Below are 26,640 nucleotides of genomic sequence, written 5' to 3'. Positions count from 1 at the left end.
GGCCTTCCTCTCTGTTCCTCATCAGAGCTGCCAGCTACAGAAGTGGGCCCAGCCTGACCACCCTCCTAGCACAGCTCTGAGCAGAGCTGCTGCAGCAGGTGCTCTGAGCATTGCACTCACTTTGCTCACTGGGTGAAAGGATCTCCTCTCTTTGAGACTGGCAAACAGGGACCAGTGCTGTAAAATCAGCGCTTTATTATTTAAAAAGGTTCCCTAGTTTCTAAATTGGCTCGTGCAGGATTACATCTATTTGTTCCAGTGGAGGACCTGCTACTTTTAACTTGTACAGGATAAGCAAAATATCTGCTTTTCTACCAAAGGCTGTGGTCATATCAGATAAGTACTGGGGCTCCAATCTGCAGCCAGGTGAAATGCACACAGCTCTGCAGAGCTCTGAGTTAGAGCTGCTGAGAATTTTGGCTGCAGATTCCAGTTTGTAAATTATGCTTTTAGCTGCTTTAACTGACATGTTTGCTTTCTGGTGTTCCTTCCATCTGCCAGGCTGAAATGTGAAGCAGCTATAAACTGAAGGATTTTTCTAGGGTTGACTCGCTTCTAAACTGCAGCACACTCTGGGTGTCATAAACTTCTGTGGTCTTCTGTAAGTGAACTTACTGTGATGCTGGCATTGTCCTGGCATTGCTAAAGTTCTGATGGGTTTTTGTCCCTGCATTACAAGGCAGCAATCTTGCTTCTGTATGGCTGAACTACAGAGCTGAAGGCTGCTGTGCAGTCTCTGCAAAAGAATGCTCTTGGTTCCTTGGGGGTCTTGTTATCATCCAGCCAGAAACTAGTTCTGGTGAGTGCGTGTTTGTATCTGCTTAGTTGTGACCAGCTGCTAATCCATGCATCTGGACTGCAGCACATTTGATGTTGTTCATTCAAGCAACTGGCAGTGAGGAATTAGGTTGCTGTAATTGTTGTTCACACCTAAGTTGTGTGGTGTATTTGAATTTGCCGGGGCTCGTAGGAAATGCTGCTACTCCAAACGTGGGTTCGAGACAAGCTGTTTGTGATCTGAGCTGAATGTTTGCTGCAGCCACTTGGAATTCTCTCCTGTCTCTAGAGTTGGACCTAATTTGGAGTCTGATTCTACAAGCATCCTTTGAAGTCATTGAATCCTTGCGGGATGGGGATCTTGGCTGGTAGCTACCTCAGGCTCAAAGGAAGGAATGGGTAATTTCCCCCTGGACTTGTCTGAATACTAGATGTCTTTTTTTTTTTTTTTTTTTTTTTTGGGTTGCAAAGACAGGACTCTGATAATTAGCTATGTTTCAATTAGGACTGCAGTGGAATTCTAAGCCTTGTCTGTAAGGCTTTGTTACCAAAGAGAATGCAACCTGTGACTGCTGGTTGTGAGTCCTGACTGCATCAATAAGGTCCTTGTTGCCCATGGGCAAAGCTGAGGAGCTGACGTCTTCCTGGAGAGCAATATCAGCTCTGCAATGCAATTAGCCCTGCAGTGAATTACAGGATGCTGTTTGTCGTGGAACAAGGTTGCTATCTCAGCAGCCCTGTGACGGTAGGAGAGGAGAATGTTTTGTTTAGTTCTAACTGGCATCTGTGTGAAACATGAGGACAGTCTTGTTGCGGCTCTGCTGGGAGATATAGCCTGGCCTTAAATGTGTTTAGGGTGGAAAGGAATGGCCAAAGATTCATGTGCCCTGTGCAAGTGTGACTTGTGGGCTGGGACCACAGTTTAAGTCACCTGTTCAGGTGGGGCATGTGGACTTCTGCATTCAGCACCTCCCAGCAGAACAAGAGAAGACCCTGGGCAAAGTGCTGGAGCAGTTGGGAATGCTCAGGCTGGGAGTCTGCAAGTCTCTTGTTTCCAGGGTGATTTCGTGTGATGGTAAACGGTGCAAAGGAGAGGTCAGCAATTCCCTGTCCTTGCTCTTGACAGTGGTGGGAATGAAATTACTATTACAACTTTTTACTTTTTTTTTTTAGGGGGGGGGATGAAGTTTGCAAAACTTTTCTTTGGGCTTACTGACAAAAAAGTAGTTTTCTGTTTAGGCATATAAAACGTAAAGGATTCTGGTGGTGGTTTTGACCCTCCCCTCTCATCATCTTCAATTAAAAACTCAGAACTTTTGGGTGAATATTGCTGCTCAGTCTTAAAGCTGTGCTTTTCCCTATTTGTTTTGGTGGGGAAGCAAAAGACACTGACTTCTGGAAGAATTTTTCTGTTTGTTTTGATCCAGTTCTGTTCTGTCGCACTGGGAGCTGTCAGTGACTGAAGCCACAATCTCCTGCCAGGTTGCATCTTTTTAAGAAGTAAAAACTAAGATTTAGCAAACCAGCAGGTCCAGCTCTGCTTCCTGGGCTTTGATGTTCAAAGAAGCCCTCCCCAGAACAGAATTCAGAGCCTTTGGGGGGGGGTCAAGACTTCACCCAGGAGTTTGAGAGCTGGCAGGCAGGCAGCTTTCCAGTGCTGCAGCCAGAAGGTTACAGTACAGCTGCTGCTTCATGCCATACTGAAGAGATGCATTTTTTATTATGAGGCCATGGCCCTCGAGCAGCTCTAACTCACTTTTATATGGGAACTTTTATAGGGTTTCATACATTTATTTATTGTGCTCATAAACACCCTCCACCCCCACACACGCATTAACTCTGCATCTGCTGCCTTCTGCAGAGCCTGCACTGTCACTGAGCACACCAGAGTCTGTGTGGAATCCAGGCTCTGAGCAGAGCAAGGCATTGCTTTTCTCTGTTCTCCACGGCCACTTGTATTGCATTCCTCATTGGCCAAAAACATTCTCTTTTGCTCATCTTCAGATAATCTCAAAAGTGTGACAATCCCAGTAGCTGGTCCTGGCAGTTTCATACTTCTGTGTGCTACTAAGGTCCCTCGTTAATTCCCTTGCATGCATGTCCTATTTGAATCCAAGCTGGGTGATTGCTCCTGCTTTGCTATGTCCTTTCTAAGGCCTCGGGTGCCCTGCTTTGACTCTGTGTCCCCAGTGTCCCTGCTTTAGAGAAGACTGTAGCTAATCGGTATTACGCAGCCTTTGGCCATACTGGGTAAAAGGGACTATCTGAGATGATGGTGTTCCTTTTTAGGACCAAACTGCCTTCCAGAGGTGGCTTTTAGCTGCTTTAGATGCCAAGAGCTCTTGTCATCTCTGTCTCATCCCCATGGTTGCTGTGACTTCAAGGGTGAATTTATATTATCAGCCCTCATCTTGGAGTTCTCACTTCTTCTCACCCGTACCTTGGCGCGTAGTCATGACAACAAACTTGTTTTAAATAGCCCCACACGCAGCTCTCCCAAAAGACCCTCCTCTCTGGCACAGCACCTTGATTCTATTGCTTGTCAATCCAGGCTGTGTTTTTGTTGCAGCTGCTTTAGGAATCCTGGATTATGTCCTGAGACTTGCACGTGGGTGTGATGGCAACAGATGAACAGAGTTTATGGGGAATGCAGAGAGATGCCAAGTTACCCAGTCTGTGTGGGCAGCTAATGGAAAAGTTGAGCTCAGAAATGAGACTGCATGATTCTGGACCAGGCGTGTGCTTGTCAGGAAAGGTTCAGTTGCTGACACTACCAGCAGTGGGTGCAGCTGAACCTGCTCTGTCGCAGCCTCTGAAGCATTAAAATGTTCTTGAAAATACGCTGCCTTTGCAGCCTCCTTAAATCCAGGGCTGGTTCCTGCATGACTGAAATTGCAAAAAGCAATCCATAAAACCAGGCCAGCTGTGATCGTGGTTGGTGGTAACTAAGAAAGGGAATTATGTTGAACTTGATGATCTTTTATTTTAACCATGCCCCTTTTCTCAGGATAGACTTTAACACAGCTGAACTATTTCCCATGCTATGAAAGAAATTCCAGCTTGTTTACTGGGATGCTGTTGAACTAAACATCCCATTTCCCTTTGAGGAGTTTCCCTGGCTGCTGTTGCAGGCTGAGGGCTGTGGCTGAGGCTGGAAGCTCCCTGTAGGTTTGTGCCTGGTGATTTTACCACTTTCTGTTGCTTTGCTGGTTGGTGTGGCTCACTGGGAGCAGGCAGAGGAGAAACTGCAAGATGGGGAATAGGAAACGATGTCTGTGTGAGCAGCAGTGTGGGTGGGAGTCATGTGCTACCTTCAAGTCGTTACCTGGATTTTGGACTTCTGCTCTCTCTTTAGATTTGAGCCCATCATTGTCTGCATCTGAGCAGCATGGTGCTGCAAAGAGGAGGTTACAGGAACTAGAAATAGGAAAGTAATAAACTTTGACTCTAATATGGATGGGAGAATCAGAGGTGCTGATGGAAAGACTGTTCAGTATGACAACAGATTAGCACCATGGTCTGCCTTGTCTCCTTATTGGACATGTCTATGAATGTGACTAGAAGCTTTCTCCCTTTTCCCCCCTCCACCAAGCTGTGCATTGTAAAGGGGAAAGACACTTTACAAGGGTCTCTTGGCAATGCACAGAGGGGGTTCTGCATCTGCCCCACGCCTTGAAGTCTAATCTCATTTACAGTTGTCAGCGTGGGCTGCTGGAGGAGATGAAAGGCAGAGGACAAGGAGGGAGAATAGATTAGTCTCGAGCAGAGGGCGCTGGGGTGCACCTGCCTCTGCCCTGCTACCTTGAGGAGGGGCTGCAATGGCAGCTGGGCATGTGTCATCTGCTGCTCTTTGAGGGGCCAGCCATGGAGCACACGATTAATGGCTCAAGGGGCTGGGCTTTTATGAATGATAAAGCCCTGGGATTTAGGCAGGGGCTCTCAGGCCTTTTTTTTCTGAGCAATGCCATCACTTTACATTTCTCAAGTGGCATTTAGGGTGCAGGGAGCTGCTGTCTGTGACCACAATGCTTGCCTTTCTCCTCCCTCCCCAAACTGCGCTGACCTTTGTCATGCAGCATTAACCCTTTGACTCCTTCATTTTGGGTTATGGGGTTAGGAAAAAAAAAGATTCCCTTCAAATTCATTGCCTTATGGACAGACTTGAAGGGTAGAATGGGCTGGTAATAGAGGATCTGGTTTTGCTGAAGGAGATTGGTTTGCTGATGCTGTCTGGATTGTCTGCCCCTTGCTGCCTTCTGCTGTTTTGAATGCAGCAGTCCCCAGGAAAGGGGAGATGGGAACTTACCTTCCCTTCAGTCAAGGAGGGAAACTGAGGCGCTGAGCAGTGAATACTTCTGCTGAGTAATGCTTTGTATTTTACCCTATCTAGATCAGCCTGTTTCTGTCCCCCGTGTTGTTACGATGGATGGCAATCTCCCAACACTTTGGGGCTTATGCCAAGATCTGGCTTTTAGCCATGATAGCCTGGAGTGATTGCTCAGCATGAGAAAGCTACCTGGAGATCATTAATCTTCCCACTTCTTGCAGGGTGAGCAGCAAAATTTCCCTAAGTTCCTGCTTCGTGTTCCAATACCACTGCACAGTGAACACCAGCCAGCCCCTGAGCTTGGTGGTAATCCCTGCAGCATGAATGGTTTGTGATCAGCCACACCACCTCCCCTTTCCCTGGCTGCTGGGATACTCCTCTCTGCAGTCCCCACCAGCCTGTATGCTGACAGCTGGCTTTGCTTGATAGCCTTGAGCATGAAGCTGGAAGTAAAAGCCATCAGTGTGAACCAGACATCAGCAGTGCAAGAAATGCAGCACAGTGAGGCTTGTGCTGGTAGAATGAGGCACCTCCTGAAATGTTTTAAGGAGTCTTCAGAAACACACTGAAAAGCACATGGAGGCTGAGTCAGTCTTACGCAGCTCGTGAGTTACTGGCAGCTTGATGTCTCTAGATTTGTAAAAGCCTTGGAGGCTTCCTACTCATTACACATTTGTGTACCTTTGCTGTCTGAGCTTCCTGAATACCTGTGTGTTGGAGAGTAGCATCTGAGGGGCACAGCAAGCTGCATTCGGGCTGTTGTATCCCTGATCCCAGCTGCAGTGAGAGGCTGCAGTAGCTGTGTTTTGCCATTCCAGCTGAATGTGCTGGATGGGTTTTAGGCACATAGATCTTTGCTAATGCATTGTTCTCCAATCCTGTGTTGCACACAGAAAATCACTGAAGCAAACAGAACATTTAAGCCTTCGTGTTTAAAAAGAAAGGAGGGTAAAAAAACTGTAAACACAGACTGGATTGATGCCTTTCTGCAAATCAGCTGGTGCATTGTGCTCTAGCTATGTGCTCTGTTATGATGGAAGGGAGAGAGGAGGAAGAGATCATCCTGTCTCCTGAGGAACAAACCCAGCTGCCTAGCAAGTTGAAACAGTTTGGAGGTGCTTTTCCAAGCCATCAACATTTATACTTTGGCATTTACAGGCCTTTTAAGCTTACTCTCTGCCAGACCTGGAAAGTGTGTGGTAGGAAGTATGACGTTCTTGTTACCTTCGTTTATTTGCAGAGAACACAAATGTACCTGGGCACGCTTGCAAATTAAATGCAGCATGGGGCATGTTTGAGTTTGGCAGCAGCCAAGGAAGCTGTGTTCTCTCTCTGCCACCTTATTAGGCATCCTACAATGTGTTGGCCTGAAATCATCTTGGTGCCAACACATCTTGAAACAAAATAGCTAAAGTCCAGTGATGGGCTGAGCTCTTCCAAAGCTCTCCCTGGAATGTGGCTGCTCAGCTCCCTGAAGCTCCTTTGGATACCCTTCTCTCCTACATGTGTGTCCTGCATGCTGCATCCTTCTAGCACCTACCTGGTAATTCTGAGTCAGTAAAGTGTTTGTGTGTGTGTGTATTTGAGTGGATTTGATCTTATTTATTTACTTATGGCGTGTTCTGTCGGAGTAGAGCTGCCTTGAGAGTGACATTTTGCCTTGGGCTGTCTTATGCAAAGGCTGCTGCTGCTGTCTCATCAGCTGCTCCGGGATCAACACAGAACTTCCCGATAGCAACTTGTCTTCCGTGTTTGAAAAACACAAACCAGTGAAGAGTTGTAGATCTCTGGACGTGACCTTGTTTAGCAGGTACTAATTAACAGAGCCAGTAGGTTGTTCTCAGTGCTGTGCAATTACGAATAGAATGCACAGAAATCTCACATGGACCTTGAGTTCGTTCAGCTCTAAATATTAAATTCCCAGCACTGGCAAGATGCAGAGGATGTATGTATTCTTAGTATATGTTCCTGTTGCTTAGGAACAGCTGTCTGCATTGACCCTGAGTTGCTGGTGAGAAGAGTAATGGTGTATGAAACTGATGTTAAACAAGCAAGATCAATCTTCCCCCTAGGAGCTGTTCTTCGTGTTCTTTGATACTTGACATCCTCTGTAAGCAGTGCATACCCTGGAGTTCCCTGAGTTGCACGAGGGAAAAATAAGCGAGGTGGTTGGAAGCAAAGCTGTTTGTGACTGCCATCACACCTCACACACTTCTTCAAGGAGCTGTTCTCCAAGGAAGAACCTTCTGTGGTCCTTCACAATTAGGCACCAGTGATGATGAAGGCGTTGTTTTGTGTGACATGCTTGTTTGTGATGTTTAATTGTGGTGGAACTGCTTGCTGATGGCAGCCTGCAGCCAGTGAGCCATTTCCTCCATGCTTACTGCTTGATAGAGAGAGGATCAATGTGCTCTGAGGTGGAAAGTGGGAAGTTTGACAAAAACTACTGGAAAACTTCACCCTGTGTGCTCTGAATTGGTCTAGTGGAGCACTTGGAAACAAGTGTGAGAAGGGTCCCAGGCCTCTGAAGGAATTGTTGGACATCTCACCTTCAGGGTGACTACTGCAATGCTGTTCAGTCAACCTGCCCAAAGGCTGTGCTGTGCTGGCTGGTTTGTGTGTTCTTCACCTGACTGGAGCCTTCTGCTGCAGTAACTGCCTTCCACAGCATGGGGTGGCTTCTCCCAAGTTGATGATAACTGGACTATCTCTCAAAGGATAGCAATGTGTTTGAAACAGGTCTTCCAGCCTTATTCCCTCTGTGGCCCCAGAGCTGAGAGTTGCCCTTGCTGCATTGATTTATGGGATCATTTAGGATTGGTGCTGGTGGCCAAGAAGAGCTGGAGCAAAAAGTCATTTGCTAGCTGCTGATTTATAGCTATAGTAAACAGTCCTGAAAAGCACAGTAAGAATTTTCTGGACCTTATGCAGTTCCAGCTGACTGGTAGCTCCAGGCTGTTATTTGACCATGTGGAGTAATAAAACTGAGAAAACTAATTAAATTTTGGGCCTACCACAAAACAAGCTAGTTCATGCAAAAAATTACTCTGCACTTGCAAGCAACAGTGACTTTATAGGCTTACAAACCTGTATTTAATGACCAAGCATGTAGTATGGTGTGTGAAGTACAGCATCTCTCTGCTGCACCCCTACACAGGTGTGGATGAGGGGGTCTGTCTGCATCTACCTGGGTGAAGGTGGTTTCTCCCTTCCTGGGGGAAGGAGTTGTGTGCTGGCCAGTTCTGTGTCTAGATCTCATACTGACAGAACATCTTTTTCTCATGTTTTGGTAAGATAATTGTCATGATTGCCAATCCCAGAGCAGATACATGGAATTTGAAAGAATGCATCTCAAAGAAAAAACTGGGAGGTGATGAGATTTTGAAAAATATTTACAAGCTTTCCCTTCTTTTTTCCGGTGGATGCATTTGGATTGTCATGGCACTCAGTGCCAGATAGCAGGCATCTATCCCAATCTTTGGTTTTCTCCTCCAAGCTGAGTGTTATTGCAGAGCTATTATTTGACCTAAAAGAAGTGTGTGCATACTCACTGCTATAGAATACTGCTTTTTCACACATCAAATCAAGTCCCTGTAGATTTTCACCTCCCTCCCAGATCTGGCAGACAGTGAAAAAGGGAGCTATTTTTACTCAGAAATGTTCTGTTTCAAACCCAGAGTATTAAATGTAGTTTTCTCCTGACAGGCTTCTTGGCTGATTGCTGTAAAACTCCATACCCATAGGAAGGAGAAAACTTCCTATAGGAAGGGAAAACATTAGGATTTTGGGGCTCACTAGATCAAGTGGGTGTTTCAGCCTGATCTTCATCTCAGTGGTGTTGCACACCAGATATGTCTCTCAGAAGTAGCAGAAAGAGACCTAATGTCTCAGATCTGATCAACCTCTATGACTTTATTGTGTGTCTTGATTGGATTACATGTGGAGTTTTTTTGCTGTTTTCTGAAACAGGTGCTTATCGCTGTGACATCTGAGGCAGGCAACAAGTAGGAAGGCCTATGAATGAATGAGTGGTGTTTGCTTCTTCCCACTGCTCACCTAATTCTACCCTTCCTTTCTGCAGATTTTCTGTAGCTGATGCCTGTGAGATTGCCTGAGTGAACAAGATGTGGGTCTCACCCAGCAGCCTGGGTGCTGGACCAAGGAGCACCTGATTGCTGGCTGCAGTTCTGTCACTTTTGGGAAAGACTCCTGATGAAACTCTGCATTAACCTTCCATATTCAGTTTCCTTTTTCTGAACATTTTAGTTACAAATCAGGGCTTGATTATTCTGCATTGTACATTTTTTTGATTTTGCTTTTGTTTTTGCTTGTATCACAGCAGTGGCTGTGGGCTGTTGGGAATTGTCCTTATTCAGCACTGCAGCGGGGCTCCTTCAAGCACTTCAAAGCTCATTCTCCAGTGTCAGTTCAATTAGTTTCACAAGTTGGAGCAGAGAATAAGATCACTGATCGTATCCTGTTACAGTGGAGGACAGGCTGCTACAGACCTAACAAGAGGCTGGATTTGTGATTGCCCCTCACTCCCCCAGGTGCTGCATAACTGCATGGTGCCCAGTTAAGAAAAAGGAGAATGTTTTTATGTGACGTTTATCCCATGTCCATCCCTCTGCTGACTTTAATTTCAACAGACTTGAAATAGAAATCTTCCTTTTTGCTGTAGCTGTAATTGCCTTGGGTTGGACACTGGAGAGGCTCATTCACCTATGTAGGATGATAGAAGGTGCATGTGCTGCTCTTTCATCTGTTTCCATATAGCTGTGCACAAAAAAAAAAAGTGAATTGTAGGTGTGATATCAGATCACTGCTCTGTACCATGACAAAGAATAGATGTACCAGCACTACTTTGGCTGTTGCAAGATTAAAAGAGCTGTTACGTTAAGGGTGATAATGTCTGGTTTGGCAAAAGAGCTGAGAGTTTGTCTAGGGTTGCAAAATATGTCCAGGTAAACTGTCTTCTTTAGTATGCAGTAGCATAAGCTTTAGTGACCTGGTGGATGTAGGATGCATGGAACTTGAATGCATTTCAGTTGTGAGCACTGCATGTATTGCATTTACAATCTCTGGGGTGTTCAGTCTCCCATTGCATCTGGGGTGCCTTCATGGGCTGTGTATTTGTAAGTCATAGGCTTGGTGGTGCTTCATATAAAGAAAATAGGACCATTAAGTTGAATTATGGTGAGCTTAGTTTCTTCTTTTCTGATTTAATGTATTAATGTATTTCACACCCAGTGGCCCCTCAGCAGCTTGCAGGCTGGATATGTAAATTGGGAGCTGCAAAGGATGGCTGGTCCATTAATAGGTAGAATTTGATGCTCGTAGAAATGAATGCATTTAATGTTGCATGGCAATGGCATGCTTGAATTTTTAAGTCGCCTAAATATCTCTTGTTTGAATTCAGTGGCTCAGGCTATATTTGCTATGAAAGCAATGCTGATAGAGAGGCCATATGGTTCTAGAGGAGTGGCTGTTGTATCTGTGAGTATCACTTACACCGTTTGTGTATCAAATGTCATTCCAAAGAAGCTGTGAAAATGTGAAACCCAATATTTGAAAACAGAGCATCGCAGTTCAGATTCATGGTGTCCATAGGGGAATAAGTCCTTGGAGATGTGTTCATGTGTTCATAAACTGTTCTTCAGGAAAAGACAAGTTTTATGCTTCCATGATGGGATGTACGTGACTGAAAGGATTCTGTTGGTCTTTGTGGATCTGCCACTGTGGGGTTTTAAACACAAGACAAAATCATGGCCCTTCTGAAGGGCCACCCCTTTGCTTCCTTTGGGCCCCATGCTGATTTCATTACTAATTTCAGAAGGGTAAGGACTTTTCCTGATTTTATTTTATTTTATTTTTTAGTGTTTCTTTAAGCGTGAAGGTGTGGAAATATTTCTTTTCTTTTGAGGATTTCATTAAAGCAAACACAGCATATGCCAGCATTGGGAAAGTGTTTATGTGATAAATTTCAGTTTTCAAGCACGTGAATAACGTGGTGGTGATGTTGAGAGGTGCACTCTGAAATCATTGCTGCTTCTCGCTTTTCCCTGAGCTCTGAGACACAAACACTTCAGCTCTTCATCTCTTATTGCCAACCTAGGATGAGGATTGGAAGCAGCAAATACGCAGAGAATGTTGTGATCTGCACTGCAGAGTTGTGGCAAGGGGAAAGATCATTCAAGTCTGGATATTCCTTTTTCCCCATGGTTTCTATGGTTATTTTAATTAGCGAAGCACCAAGCTTTGGGTGGAGGCAGCAGGGATTTGCAGTCTGCTATGGGTTGGTAGCTGTGGTAGTTTGCGTGGTAACTGTGCTGAAGTTCTGCTATTGCCTGAGTAACCCTATTTTTGAAGATGGCTTCTGCTGAAATATCTGTACATAGGAAGAGCTGAATGAAAAGCACACTTCTTCCCTCTCTGATGGGGAAATACTCAGACTCACAGTTCACATCTCGTACCAGTGGCAGGGTTGTGTTTATCCTGTGTGGAACAGAAGTAATGCGGATCCCAGTGCAGCTTTACAGCTGGGCCATGATACTTCCTTTCAAATGAGAAGAAATAGTGAGACTGTCACTGCCTCACATCTGTTGCTGCAGGTGCAGTGTAATTACTGTCCAATGCATGTCTATATATAGTGGTTACTGTGGGGCTAAACAACACGAAAAGTCTTACCTGTATGTCTCCTGTCCAGCTCCTCCAAGACTTTCACTGTGATGAGCAGAACCTGGTTGTATTCATTTTCCATCCATCCTCTCATTCCTCATCTTTGCTATCGTTAATTGTTAGCATCTGGCTTGAAAGATTGCCTCTTAGCACGGTGCTGATGGGGCGCTTCCACAGGGGATTAAGGCTGGACTGGATTGACGAGGGGCGGTCTCCTTGCAGAGGGCAGTTTGCCAGTTGTGTGCAGGCTCATTGCTGCTGCTCTTCCAGTTACTCCAGTTCATGTCAGGTCACAGGCAAGAACTGGTTGCAGCTCCACTCCCTCACTGCAGCCAGCTGCTGAGATGTGGCCTCGTGCACCCAGCAGCTGTGTGGCTCTACAAGACTCTCTTTACTTCAGCTGCATCACCCCATGGAAGTGTTGTCATACCTGCATCATTGGGTGGTTTTCTACTGTGCAATTGCAGTGCTTTGATCAAGGATGTGGGTAATGATAACAGCACTGTGGGGCAGGGGCAGTAGTTGAGATGTCATTTCTTACTGTAACGTGCTCCCTAGGGGGCAATATGTCTGTGAATCACACAAGTGCTTTCCTGCAGCTTTGCTTGCTTTCTGTTACCACTTTGGCTGCCAGGATCTCAGAAAGCACAGGCTCCTGCACTTCTAAAAGTACTTAGCCTGTATTTCCAATGCCCTGAAGCACAGCTGAAGGCCCCACTAAGCTCACTGAATCCTGGCCTTGAGAGATTATATTTCTTTTTGCTTTCTTTGGTTTGCTTTCCTGTGGGGTCTGCCTTTTCCTTTACACGCACAAAATGCTGGGGAGAATCCGCTGACATTTCAGAAGATAGGAGCTTTCCTCTTGCTCTGTTGGTTTTCTGATCTGCCCCTAACAAGGCCTCAGGATCTCTTGTCCTTTCCCAAAGGAGATGTATGTCCTACCATTAAGCAAACTGAATCTGTTTCCTTGCAAGGACACTGTGGGGCCTGAAGGCACCTTACGTCTAATACGTCTGTAAATTTAAATCTCAAAGACAAATGAGTAAAACCAGCAGAGTTTGCAACAAGGGGCTCAATTTTTAGGGCTTCTTGGGGGTAATGTTGAAAGTTATACACAGAGTTTAGAAATGTTGAATTATTATTATTATTATTATTATTATTATATGAAAATCCCACTGGCTTGTATTCCTCTGTCATTTTAAGCTCTTTGAGATAGCATCTCTTTTATTTCGTTCATTAAAGGTGTTCTTACCGAACTGTGAAGTAGGAATTGTAACACTGCTTGTTATTTCATTACCCAGGTGTTCTTCATCCCCATGTCCTTTCGGCTTTCCCCAGCTCTCCCTCCTTTCCCTCCTCAGCTCGCCTTGAAGGGCTGGGAAAGCCGGCACTGCTGCATTATGTTGCCTGTCTGATTGTTGTGGGGTTGTGTTTGTGCAGGGGAAGGTCACGGAACAAAAAGACCACCAGGCAGGGGTGGGCAGGGGGGTTCAGTCCCTCTCCTTTCAGTCCCTGTGGCAGTGGGTGGGAAGAGTCTTGTTTGTATGACAGGATTTCAGGGGCTGATGACTTTTTGTTTAGGTTTCTTCCGTGGCTGTTACACGGGCCCTGGAAGGCTACAACAATAGAGCGCTTGTATGAGATTCGTGGGGCTGAAAAGCGCTGAGGTAACCCAGAGCTGTCATTGCAGGGCTGGGTGTGTGGATGCTCTGGGTGAGGTGTTTGTGTCATGTCCAGATTTGGCTCTGCAGAAACTCTTCTGGGATGCCCGAACTCTGTGGACTGAGATCCTTAGCTGGAAAAATGCTACGAAACTTTCTCTTTTTGTAGAATGAAGGTTGTAAGGTGGGGAGACAGCTCCATGGATCTGTTGTGTGGCTATGCTTCCCTGAGTATTTTTCAGACTTCCAGTCAATGATTTTTATTTGCAGTATCTGCCTCCTTCCTTGCCCATCAGCTCTACATTTCCAAGAGCATTACTGCTTTTAGACAGGACTTGCTTCCCTATCATCACTGTCCTCTCAGCCCTCTCTTGCCCCCCACCCTTACAAAACATCTCAGTCTGTATTTACTGTTGACTTATACAAAGACCAACATTGTCAGGGAGTCATTGCAACTGTCCTGAGTTAATTGTCCTGTAAAAGGATTGACTAGCCTGTGGTAGTGGTTTTGCCTTGGCTGTCTGATATGGGACACTTAGATCTGGGGAGCAGGAAAGAGCTAGAATTCCATCTGGATGTGAATTGGGGGGAGGGGGGCAGTTTGGTTCCTTCCTTTATGGATGCTGCAGCAGCCCTTTCTGGAAGGGGATGACTTGTCAGTCACTAGCTGCTGGCAGCAAAGTCTGTCTGATTCAGAGGTAACAGCTGCAACTTCCCAGAGATGTAGATTCCAGCAACCTCCAGCATGCCTGAGCTCCTGAATGTCCCAACTAAGAAATCTGTCTTCTGCATAGTATTTATGTATGTAAGCATTTGTTTTTAGTAGATGCTGACCCTGTTTGAATGCTTCTAGACTAAATAGTGAACTGCCTTGTGTTGTCATTCCTCACAGTACTTGTAACCTCTCCTGCCTGTGTTTGGATTTCTTCCAGAGAGCTAGCCGTTCCTGCAGGCAGGCACTAAAGGGAGAGGAAGGCAGCTGGGATGGAGTGCAAATCAGGAAGCAGGCTGAACTGGTATGATCTTTTGACCCAAAGCAATGGCTGGTGCTGTTAGAGCTTGCTTGAACTGCAGCAGCTGCGCAGCTCACATTCCTTTCATTAAATTGAGAATTATTCATATTTTCTCACCCTCCTGCCTAGTGCTGTATGTAATGTGATGTGCTAGTACCCAGGCTAATAGATAGAAAACTAAGACACTCTTCTGTTTGCAATTACATTTCTTCATGGGCTCAACTGTCCTGTGAAGCTGCAATGTTCAAAGCTTGCCAGAGCATCCTTTCTACAAACTCTTGCTGTCCCTCTAGCACTGCTGTATGCTTGTGTATTCCTGTGCAAACACACATCAGCCTCACGTCCCTGCTGTTTCCAACAGAGACTCACTTGGACATCTCATCTGCAGATATCATCAACCTCAATGTACTTCCTGGGAGTGCTTTGACCTTTTGTCTGTTTTAAACCCTACTTAAAAATCCCCCCATGAATGTTTGGCAATTTCCAATTTTTACTAGTCTGTTACTAGGTAGGAGTGCTACATGGAGGTGGCTGGAGCAGAAGCAACTCATTTCATCTACAGTCATGTTTTAAGTCTCCTGCATCCTTGGGTGAATTAGGCCACTGCCCTGGGTTCACATTACCTAAACACAAATGACAATTTTCTAATGAAAAGCTTTAAAAATGTTATTGCCCACTATATTGACCTTATGGAATTTGAGGGAATTTCCTCTAAATGATCTGTGTTGAAAGCTAAGGCAGATTCACGGGAAAGTCTTGGCATGACTGAAATCTCCAAATTTTACCTGGAAAGGTTTGTTTTGAAAACGTTATTCTGGTGTTAGAAATTGGTGGGAAGCTCTGTAGACAACACAGATGATAAGCAGTGTTTCTGTGTTGCACATGCAAACTGTATGTAGTTGGATAGCATTACACTTGCATCTGTTGGGTTGATCCTTGTAATTATCTTGCTGCTTTATCCCACCAGCTATTTCCACGTCAGTGGCTCAGTTTTGCTACAATCCCTTTTGATGGGGGCTGTTTGGCCTTTGGTGGCTGCTGTTTGAGTTGTGCTGGGTTCATGAGAATCTGCTGACTGGGGGCAAAGAAGGTGTCTGATGGTGGAGGGATTATGCAGGGGTAGACGATGGTAACACTGTCTGCTCCAGGCAGCTTTTCTGCTCCTGGATTAAAGTTCATGCTGTGTTACTTGTCTCCCTCTCTTTAAGGCCTTGTCAAGTCTGTGTGGGAAGCTATTCTGTTTGCAGTGTTTAACTGTGTGCTGCTCTGCTCTCTCTCTGCCTCATTTCTCCTCCCTCTTCCCCCTTCCATTCAAGCAGCATCTTTCACTCTTTCCATTCAGGCCTGTCTTTGCTCTCTGCCCTATGTAAAGCTCTGTGCCTTCCTTACCATTCATCACCTTTTTGCTCATTCACATCCCTGCCTGCCTTTCTCCATTCATCTGGGCTTCCTCTCAGCCTGCCTGGGCTGCCCTCTCCTCCTGCCCCTTCCCCAGTTCTCCTTTTGTGTCTGTGCTCTCCTTTTTCTGTGACCATCCAATCTGCAGCAGTCTGCAGCAAGCTCTATGAGGATGGTCTGCTAGAAGTTCATCTCTCTTGGTGGGCTAATTAATCCCCAGTGGGACTGTTTGAGGAAGATTTCTCTCTTGCAGGTGAGAAGGCTCTTCCCGCTTCCCAGCGTTGCAAGAATGATGCATGAATCAGAGAAGTATTGCCATGTCCTAAATGTCATTTTCAGTCTGGTCTTCTGTCCCTCCGTCCTGCCTTGTTTTCTCCTTTGTTTTCAGCTGTTGCAGTTCTGGGGTTGGGGAGTTGAGTCACTTTAAATTTTCTATTGCTGAGGAATGTGATTTCTATTCTCTCAATTACGCTAGCTCTCTAATTATGGCTTTTAACCTGTATCTTTGCTTATTTCTTCTAAAGTCTGTATTTGGGCTGTTTGTTGTTGTTGGAAATGTTAGAACCTAGACCAGCAAAGCATGCAAAGACAAAGCTATGTGGAGATTTGGCCTGTGGTTGTCCAGTTAGTCAGCAGGGCTGGACTGGTGATGTAAGATTTATGACTTTCAAGACTGAGCTGTAAGCTGCCCTGCTTGCCTGGCCTGTTGCATTGGTTGAGGATGTCTATCCAACAAAATGTGCAATATGACCAGCCCAGGGTCAAGATTAAAAACCATATTTCCATCTAAAAATAAATAAATAAATAACATTGTTTCAGAGTGCCTCGGCTTCTTTCCATTAGTCTTAATGCAGTTTCATAAATAATAGAAGAGGAAGAAGCAGAGCTGGAGAAGGCTGAGTCTATAAACACATCTTTCTGCATGAAGTCTTGTGGCAGAATGGAGGGCATCTCCTGCCATCCGTGCCATCTCATTAATCATGTAATTATCTCCCTCACTTTCAGTGCTACGTCGTCTTCCTCGTCAGTGTTGCTGATAATGGAGCTTCTGTTTACCCTGGCTTCTTTTTAGGGTGTGCCTTTGGTTTCAAAGCCAGCACGGTGGCCTATTTTGAATAATTTAGTTCTGGGTGGCTTGAAGGCTTCGTAATTTGTGTTCTGCCAGGAGGCTGATCTGGAGCACGGCAACGGGGTTGCTCAGAGTGGTGGGTCATTGAGGCAGCAGAAGACTGAAAGCTGATTCAGCAGGCCCTGTGAGTGCATCTTGGCTCTCTCCTCTCTGTGTCTCTGGAGGACTTGCATTCAGAATCCCACAGACATAGGAAGAAGGAAGAGAGCTGCATTTAAAAATGTTCTTGGTGGTGGAAACATGGATTTTGGGTGCTTGCCTGAGCATGATAGGCTTTCCCAGCAGGGAAAGAATTTCCTGGGGTCTCTGAGTGCAGGCTTTGCTTAGTCTGTTGTATATCGGTAGTTGCTTGGACCAGGATCTAAAATTCTACAGTCAGGGAGGTAAGGGCAGGAGTTCTTTGTGGTGTCTGTTTGATGGGCCCTTGTCCCAGTCGTCACTGGCTTTGGTTCTGGAAAGGCTGATTAGTTTCTCTATGTGAAACCTTGGCAGAAGGCCATCTGTGTTCATGTTCTCCCTGTACTGCTTGGTCTTGTGGCTTGCTAATTGCACTTTGTTGTTGTAGTTATCACCCTGTCATGCTCTGTAACTGCTACCCAGCACTCACTGTGCAGGGCCATGAAGGCACAGCTACATTGCTTTTGCCTTGTAGACAGGGAAGTCAAGGCACTCTGAGAGACTTGTTGGCTCACTCCAGAAGTCTGCAACACCAAGGATCAAACCTTCCCAAAACCTTCTTTCCTGTTTGCTTAATAACTCTACAGTGGTGCATTCCTGAATCTCCAAAGAAAAGGGCATCTTAGACCAGCTCCCTCCGTTTCCACTTTGCCATGTGCTGCACACAGAGGAATGGTTACACACATCCAGGTGATGGGCTGTGTGTTCTGCAGACACTGCAAATGCTGAGCTGGAGAGTATTTTGCTCTCTTACAGCAGCTCTCCTATGGAGTGGGTGATGTCTAGGGGCCCTGTCTGGTGAGTTAGTGGGGTTATTTCTTTTGTGCTTAAATATAATCTGGCTTTTGAGAGCTGGGTGATGTTTCCAGCCCTCAAGTTCACCTCAGGTCAAAGCAATCTAGCATGTGTTAAAAGTACAGCTGGACAGCCCATAATCACTTCATATTGACTGAGCAGTGGTGGTTGAATTAATTATTAACAAAGGAAGAGAGTGTACATCACTGAAGCCAGCACTAACATTTTGCCACACATGTTCATGAGACTCGGATTTGGTGACTTAATGGTGAAAAGATGAATTTTGAGGTGAAAGGGTATACATTGGCCTTCATCTCTTCTGGATTAGGGTTCCTCCTCACATGTGCACTTCATCCTGTTAGAAGAGACAGCAGGATCATTAAGTTGTTGGGAAAGTCATTGCCACCAGATAGTGATGAAACTGTTAAAGCAGACCTTTCTCCTGCCCTCCCCTAGATATTATGAGGCAGTTCCATCTTCTGCCTTGTCATTCCTTTAATTTTCATCAAAGCATGAAATGCTACATATCCTTGCATGTTTAAAAAAAAAAAAAAAAAAAAAAAAGTGAGCTCCCAGCATGACTCCAGAGACTGTGGAAAGATAGCGAATGAGCTGCTCTGATAAGATATCTAACTTATCATCAGGAGATCTTCAATGCCAATCCTACATATCTTTTCACAGCCTGGACGTGGAGTCTGTCAAATTCACATGTTGACTTGGGGTCTGTTGCTTTACTACAGCATGGCCCTTGAGGCTGGAGGTGGTCCGAGTTCCCAGTGCACGTTAGCATCTGTAGATTGCAGAGACTGTGCTGCATAATGGTCTTAAGTTCAAAGCCAGCAAACTCTGAGTTCTTTTTGAACCCATCAGAGATGAAAAAACACACAGTTGGCTCTCCTTTCTAGTGCCAGTCATGGGAAGAAGCCTACATGTGGGCAAGAAGCAGGCCTTCTATTGACAGCTCCTTTGTGGTGAAGATAAAGCAGCAGTTGCCATTTCTGTGTCTCAAGAGGAGTGGCTAAAACTCGGGGCAATTTCTTTTTGGAACCTGCCTCTTAGTGCAGAGCAGAGCTGGGGGCAGTGCCAGGAGGCCTGACAGCCAGGCTGGTCTCTTCCACAAGTGAAGGCATTGCTGAACCATGAAACAATTCTATTTTGAAGGGAGTAATTCAATCCCCAGCTAACATCCAAATTAGATAAATTTCTTGGAGCCTTGCCCATTATGAAGAGAACTTATGATTGGAGTGACATATTCTCTCCATGCCAAGACAAAGCCCCTCAATGTGAGAAACCACGGTTGGTAGGAAATTCTCTGCTCCTGGGTCAGATCTGCAACTCCAAACCCAGCCAAGCACCCTCACATTGTGCCCAGTTCAGCTGTTGACTCTCCAGCTGCACTGATGCCCCAGAGGGCTGTTTGCCACGGAGCAGAGAAGCAGCTGGCCGTGCTGTGTGAAGTGCCTGCCTTTTCCCAAGACACCAATTGTCTGTCTGCAGCATCAGCCTCCACCCTACTTGCTCACTCAGCCGTGGCTGATGTGTCTTTAATTAAAGAGGAGGAACAATGTGGGATTATTTTCTTTCCTAATCTGGTTTCCTACTTCTATTCAGGTTTTGAGCCCCCTCCTCTTATTTTTGTTTTGCAGTGGTGTCCTTACTTTTATGAACTATTTGCTCTAAAATAAGAAATAGGAAAACAAACAAAAAAACCCAGGTTGTTTGGGCTAGGGAATTAAGATCTTGGGTCAGATGGCTGCTACAGTCATTAACATATTTACATTTTTGCTTAAGAGCCTGGTTGAGGATCAAGGGAGTTAAGAGTGATTGTCATTGAAATCTGGAGGAAACCTTGCATGAAATTGCCGTTAGTGTCCCATTGTTTGGGAGTAGAGGGGGGCAGTCGGCCTTCCTTAGCCCTGCAGTGGTTGGGTTGCACTTGTCTGTCCAAGTACCTGTACATTTAGCAGAGGCAGAAGTAACCAAGCTTGAGGAAGCCACTGGGCTGCCTTGGTTCTGGGAGGCTCAGCCCTGTGGGGCTGGGGCTCAGTGCAGCCTCTCTGAGACAAAGGTGCTTGACTGAGCTTGTGGGAGAAGTGGATCATCATGGATAAATACATGAAGCGCCTAGCAAAGGTCAGTTGCCTCTTTTTTTAATTGATGGACCCAATTGTTGTGAGTGTGCTGTCACGGCTTGCTTTTGCTGTGCATGGAGAGGCTTGTTCTGCAGGACCAGCTCAACTCCTCGATTTCTGTGTTTAGCTGCAATATCGGAAGCGGGTTTGAGGTGGTTTGCTGTGTTGGGATGGATTTTGAGTGTTGTGGAGACAGATGAGTTTAAAGTGTCTTGATTTGATTTGATAGAAAAAATACTTAAAAATAAGAGAATTCTCTTACAGATGGGGTTTACAGTAAAACATTCTGTTCCAGGTTGTCAATGGAAGCTGTATTCTAATCCTGTTCTGAGGCAGACATTTTCAGTTCAGATGTCACTTATTTACTGTTCTCTTTCACGCTGCCCAAATCTGAAGTTTTATTTCCAACTTATTTCTAATTGTTATCATTAGCTTAGCCAAAATGAAAATTACACATAGTAATGTGAAAGAGGGAAACATGCTGCCTAAGGCAGTGACAGCGTGTTGATGTCTGACGCCGGGTTGGTGAGAGAAGCAGCAGAACCTTGTGTCCTTGTGGGCTGGTTCGAAGTTTGGAACTGCTTATGTAATCTCTGTTCCTGGTCACTAAGTGTCTCTTTTCAGCACGCTTTAAAGCAGAACAAAGTCTGGGGAAAGTGTTTTGTGATCTGAGTAGCTCTGTGTGCTTTGGGAGCCTGCATGCTTCAGCACTTGTATCTCTTTTGACCTTTGAAGGAATATCGATGTTTCCCACTGCTGTGGCCATTGGTCTTTCTACAAAGTCAAAAAGTGAGCTCACAGCATGGGGGAGATTCCCACTCTTCTCTTACTGACCCTGGCCCTCAAGCTGGGAGGCATTTAAGCCTTCAAAGAGCAAAAGGTTTCATCCTAGACAAGATACATTCTAAATGCCCAGATGTACTTAAGTAGAGCTGTGGTTGGGCCAAACGTTTTTAGGAAACGAGGATGAAAGCAGTACAGTCTGTGGGATAGCAGGTGTTAGTTCCATTCACTGAATGAGCCATCTCTCTGCTTCTGCTGATTCCCTTGAGAAAGGTCATCTCAGGTATTATGCTAATAATACTTATTTAATACCTATTTCCTTTATTTGCTTCTGGGATTAGGAATCGCAAAAGTCAGCTGCCTGCAACTTCCCAGCAAGAGCCAAAAAGTATCAGGGCTGAGCCTTGTGGAGAAGCCCTAACATTTGAATTGGTTTTAAGATTCAGTTTAATTCAAAGCATTAAATTGGGGTGACTGAAGTAGTGGAGCCAAACTTGTCCAGGGATTAATACTAAGCCCTTGTTTAACAGTAAACAGCTGATGAAATCCACCTTTGGCCCTGGGTGCCAACTGTTAGGAAGCATACATCCAGGCCACCTCACAAGGACAGAAGAACCCTTTGCAGATAGCGAGTACCCAGATCTGACTGCCTGCTGGTCATTTGGTTTGTCTTGTTTTGTGTAATCCAATTCCCCCAGCAGCTTCTGACAAAATATCTTGTTCCAGCAAGGGACTGTGATCTTCCCGGCTCCATTTAGGCAGCTCCTTCTCTACAAAGCAGCCAGTGGTAGCAGTCACCAGTGGGAGAAAAGTACTTGGCTTAAGCCAGAAGGAACCGGCGCCAAGTCCTTCAAGTCCTCAAACGTGGTGCTGCAGCCTCTAAACAAGCTGCCCGTGCTCGAGGATATTACTTTAGCTGTTCTGCTGATGGCAGAGCGGTGCCAGCCCTGCTGCTGGCAGGCTGCATCCTCTGCCACATCGCTCTGCTCACCCGCTCCCTTGCCAAGGCAGCCCTTACTCCGCTGTGTCTGATTGAAGGCCTGGCGCCTGCTCAGCTTTTGTTCTGTTAGGAAAGAGTGAGGATTGTCAGGAACTTTAGGGCTCTGCCAAGGCTCTTTATGTCCGAAATGTTACCATGAAAAGATTCTCTCCTGACCACCCTGCCCCTGACAGCCATTCAGTCTAGCCAACAAGCTCGATATCATTATCTACAAAAGGGGGCCAGTAAGCACCAGGCTGCTCAGAGCCAAGTTTGGGAAATCAAAGACAAATCTCCCAGCAACGAAGAGCTGGCAGAGCTCAGACTGCACCACGGCCAGTGCTGGATCGTCTGGCTGCTTGCATGTGCTCAGTTTCAAAGACAAAAGAAACAAACATGCTCAGCGTGGTGCCAGGGCAGGCTTTGCTGGGGCAGTGTGCCTGGCGGAGCACTGGCAGCCCTTGGCTGAGTGCCCTGGGGAGCTCCATGCCAGTTAGGGGCTGGAAGCAGTTCTAAGTTCAGACAACTTTGCAAAGCTGTCTCCTTTTGTTCAGTGTCACTTTCAGGAGATGAACCATTTGGACTGACAGAAAACAGTGACTTTTTTGGTCAGAGTGGGATTCCCTCTAAATCTCACCTGGGACTTTCTTTCTAATGAGTCTCATTTATATTCTGAAATAGGCATGTGGCTGCCTTGCTATTTATAGTTTGGCTTAATGCTTTGCTTTCTGTCCAAAGTCTTGTTCCAATTCATCTCTAAAGAGCTCTTCAGCATTGAAAGCACTTAAATGTTGAAGTTAGAGATGGTCTGGAAAGTTATCATGAAGACTGAACAGAAAGTACATGAGCAGGGATGATGTTCCTGTGTTGAAATTGTGTTAGGAAAGATAGGTGTAAAACTCATTCCAGTATGCTTTGTCTCACAGGCTTCATCTCCCATCTGCTTGATAGTCCAGATAGAGTAGGGTATAAAAAATTGCCAAGAGAATTGAGAGGGAGGGAGGGAGGGTGAGGAGAGACAACTTACCTGAAGCTTGTGTGGAAGTGGGATAATGACACATGGATTGGCTCATCTCTGCAACAGGGTGCTCTGTAGTTTCCTTGGCAGTAAAAAGAAGCCGAAGATCACTGGAGCATCCAGCAGGCCTCAGGATGCCTGTAGGTTTGCGGCACATAATGAATACATAGGAGGTCAGAGTTTTGTGTAACATGGAATGGTTAATCCTGACGCTTTCCCTTCCTATTCCAGTTTGATCCTGACAACACGGGCTATATCAGCACGGAGAAGTTTCGTTCCCTTCTCCAGAGACACGGCTCAGAGCTGGACCCCCACAAGCTGGAGGTCCTCTTGGCCCTGGCAGACAGCAACTCAGAGGGGCGGATCTGCTACCAGGACTTCGTCAACCTGGTGAGTGCTCTGGCTGGCAGGGCACAGCCGTCATGGATCCAGGTTACAGACTCAATCAAGCAGTGTCAGTAAGATGAAATTATGGTGATATAGTGACATAAAATAGATCTACTGGATCTAACTAAAGTGTCTTAGCCCCTTGCATGTGTTTATGTATACAGAAAAATAAATGAAGGAATTATCAAATAGATCGCAGTGAGTTTGAGGTTTCCCTCAGCTCCAGCTTAATGAAGTGTGGTCAGTTGTGAATTTATAGTAACAGCTGCTTGTTCTACTCTTTGGTATATTCAAAACACCACATAAGCATTAGCAGCACAGCACTTAGGTGGTGGGAAGAGGTATCTTCTGAGTTATTTTACAGAAATGATGGCCCAAGGCCAACCACCGTGTTGGCAGCAGGCTCATGAGTAGTGCTGGGCTTTTTCTCTCTTCTTACTCCACAGAGCTCAGAGCTGTGCAAGCTAATGAGAGGTAGGTGGGAGGTGAAAGACATGGGCAGCAGCATTCTCCTTCTTTGGGAAATGGGAGACAGTAACAGTCCACATCCACCTGAAGTGATTTCTGCAGAATGGTGAATTTCCTTCACTTTATTGAGTGTCTCCTGTAAAGAAGCCATTGATTTTCTATCATCAGCTCTTCTATCCTCCTCATCTGCATTTGTTGCCCTTGCTAATCAATAGGTAAAGCAAATGCCAGAACGTTACTTACAAGTGGCATCTCTTTTCTCTCTCTTCCTCCAGTTGTTATCGATTTCCAACATGTAAAACTTGTAGGGCTTCTTCTTTCCCTAGTTTTCTGCTGCAAAACCTTCCTTGTGAACTTCCTGATAGAAAGCAACATCACAGTTGAAGCAGACAGAAATGGTACTGCGAAATTGGTGGAGCAGTCCTGATTCCCTTTATAGCTGTCAGTCTTGGTACAGGCAATGATGTGTAGTGAGGTTAAGTACAAGCTTTGTGCTTGATAATGATCAGTCATCTTTGTTTCTTGCTAAGGACCAAATCTCTAAAATGTCATTGATGATGTCATCAAACAGGGATCATTTCGACCTACTGACTGTAATAGGAAGTAGAGGTTGCATTTTCTTTCTTTTTTCAATAAGTAACCAATAAACTTTAATGAGATTTTAAGCTGACATAAACTCAGAACTAGTAGCTGTGTCACCATTAAAATATATGTTGTCTTAGAGTTTTGCAGCTACTTCTGTCTGATGATGTGATGTTTTGTGTATGTGTTTTTGGCCGTTGCTCTGTAGACCTTCTGCTGGCCAAGTGTGCTGCTAAAAGAGGACTTAAGGCAGCTTCTCTGACTTGAGAGTTTTCTTTTTGCAGATAACTTGGAGCACAGCCTTACTGCCAGCAATTGCCAAATGAAAAGTTCACATAATTTGTGTCTGTAAAAGAACTTTTCTGCAAACTCTCAACATACTGTTTTATCTTAACAGAGTGAAGGTGGGGCAATATCCCCAGCTGGACACAGGATTTAATAGGCAGTAGCCAGTCATGTCAGAAGGATCAGTTCTGCAAGGTGCTGAATCCCTCCTGCTGTTCCCTCAGCTCTCTTTACCCTCTTGCTCAAGCTGCTGCCTCCTTTTCTATTGCTTTTTAAGTCTTCAAAATGTGGCTGCTTGTAGCTGAAGACATTTGCCAGTATTGTATGGTTGAAGCCATTTGCTCATTTCAGGCACTCTGGTGATAAAAGCAGAGCTTGGTCTGTCCCCTGTGAGGATTCTGTGTGTGTGCCTTTAGATTTTTGTGGCTATCCTTTCTGCTTTGAAAGGAAAGTAACTCTAGCTCCTTGCAGTTCCAGTGCTTGTAATGGTAGCAGTTTTACTTGGGGGTACTTCCTCCAACTTGGCTTGAGCTGAAATGAGAAGAAAGAGGGGAAAGCGAGTTGTTGCTGGGAAAAGAAAAACTTTTAACATTGAATTTTCTCTTCTGGCTTTGTTAGTGTGCATGTGATAGCATCAGGAGGGCTTTCTTATCTTTGTGGAGGTGAGCTTTTAAGAAGTTATACATTGTATTTTTTCCCCAGATAATAGGGGTTGAGAGAGGTCCTTTAAAACCTTTTTTTTTTTTTCTAATGGTGCTTAGAATTACTTCATAGTACGGTCACAGAACAGCTATAAATTCCACTTCCAGTGTCTTTCCTTGTCCTTTACTGAACCAGCTGACAACTTGCATTGAAGGCTTAGCTGAACAGTGCTTTGCAGAAACTGCATAGAATTATTACCTGAGTCACTGGGAAAATGAGCAATAAACCCTAAATCTCTGATTCTCAGGGGAATCTTCAGTAAGACAAAAGTCTGCCTGAATGAATATCTCCTATTCCTGCTAAGTTCTTATTCACTTTCTAGTGAGTTTTTAAGCTCTCTGTTGCAAAATAATCCCAGTCTTCAATTCTAGTGGCCTTGTCTGATGAGAATATAATTATAAACACTGAACACTGTTGCTAACCTGAAAAGTCCTGTTACAGGAAAAGCTGCAGGTTTTGTGTCTCCTTCTCAGCTTCTTTGTGCTTCCCATTAGCTGCACAATTGAAGCAAATACTGTGACAAACATCAAGATGACTCCCATCACTGACATCAGTTGTTCCTTCAGTGTCCAGTGGGGCACCCATTTACGTGATTTCTCTGCCCTTGATTCACACTGTTCTGACTGAAACTATAGGACTCTTGAGTTCTTATCTTGGCCTTAGTTCAGAGATGTAATAAACATTTAATTTTAAAAGGGTTTGAAAATCTCTTACTTCTCTATTTGATCTAATATTATGCTATGCCGAGTAAGAAGCATATTTTCTTAATAGACAAATGGTTCTGCAAAGTAATGGTCATCTGATTGTGTCCCTGTCCATCCCTTACCTCCCTGCGTGTCAAAGCCCTTACTGGGGTGCAAAGTTCTCACTCCATGGAGCACATCCAGGAACCAGATACCCTCCTCACAAATGTACCTCACATTACCTTTGTGGTATTTTCCTTCCCATTTTGGAGGAAAGTGAGGGTTGTGTCATTTGTAGCACTCCAAGGGCCACGTGCATCTCCTGAGGGGAGAAAAGGTATCAGATGGTCAGGTGAGTATCTTGAAACTGAATAACTGGCATGGAAGAGCTGCTTTTGGAATCTGTTCCGCTTATGCATTGATCTGAGTTCATTAGGTACTGCCTGCATGTAGCAGCAGAAGAGAGAGCTTTCTTCCAAGTGAACTCATATGGCAAATAATTGCTATGCCAACTGAAGTGAAACTTAGCACAGAAATTTCCATCCTTAGCCATGATTCCTCATCTGTTTCCAATCAAGTGCATTTGAAACTTGAGAAACACGATGTCAACTTAAATGGTCATTTTAATTGTGTCTCTATCTAACGAACATAAGTGAATGGGAAATA

The 26,640-nt window shown here is 45.1% G+C and overlaps 1 protein-coding gene across 1 annotated transcript in view; it reads left to right on the top strand.

Moving 5' to 3' along the window:
- RHBDL3 (rhomboid like 3) overlaps nucleotides 1-26,640 on the top strand; it is a 48,056-nt gene that overhangs the window by 3,685 nt on the left and 17,731 nt on the right. Inside the window, exons 2-3 of the mRNA XM_042832853.1 lie at nucleotides 14,376-14,459; nucleotides 23,099-23,257. Coding sequence (XP_042688787.1) covers nucleotides 14,376-14,459; nucleotides 23,099-23,257 — 243 coding nt within the window. The remainder of the gene's footprint in view (nucleotides 1-14,375; nucleotides 14,460-23,098; nucleotides 23,258-26,640) is intronic.

The sequence above is a fragment of the Centrocercus urophasianus genome, unplaced genomic scaffold (assembly GCF_019232065.1).
Source record: "Centrocercus urophasianus isolate 14NV4802_14NV808 unplaced genomic scaffold, USGS_Curo_1.0 seq_40, whole genome shotgun sequence".
NCBI classification, from domain to species: Eukaryota; Metazoa; Chordata; class Aves; order Galliformes; family Phasianidae; genus Centrocercus; species Centrocercus urophasianus.
This window is presented reverse-complemented; position numbering and strand designations above follow the sequence as displayed.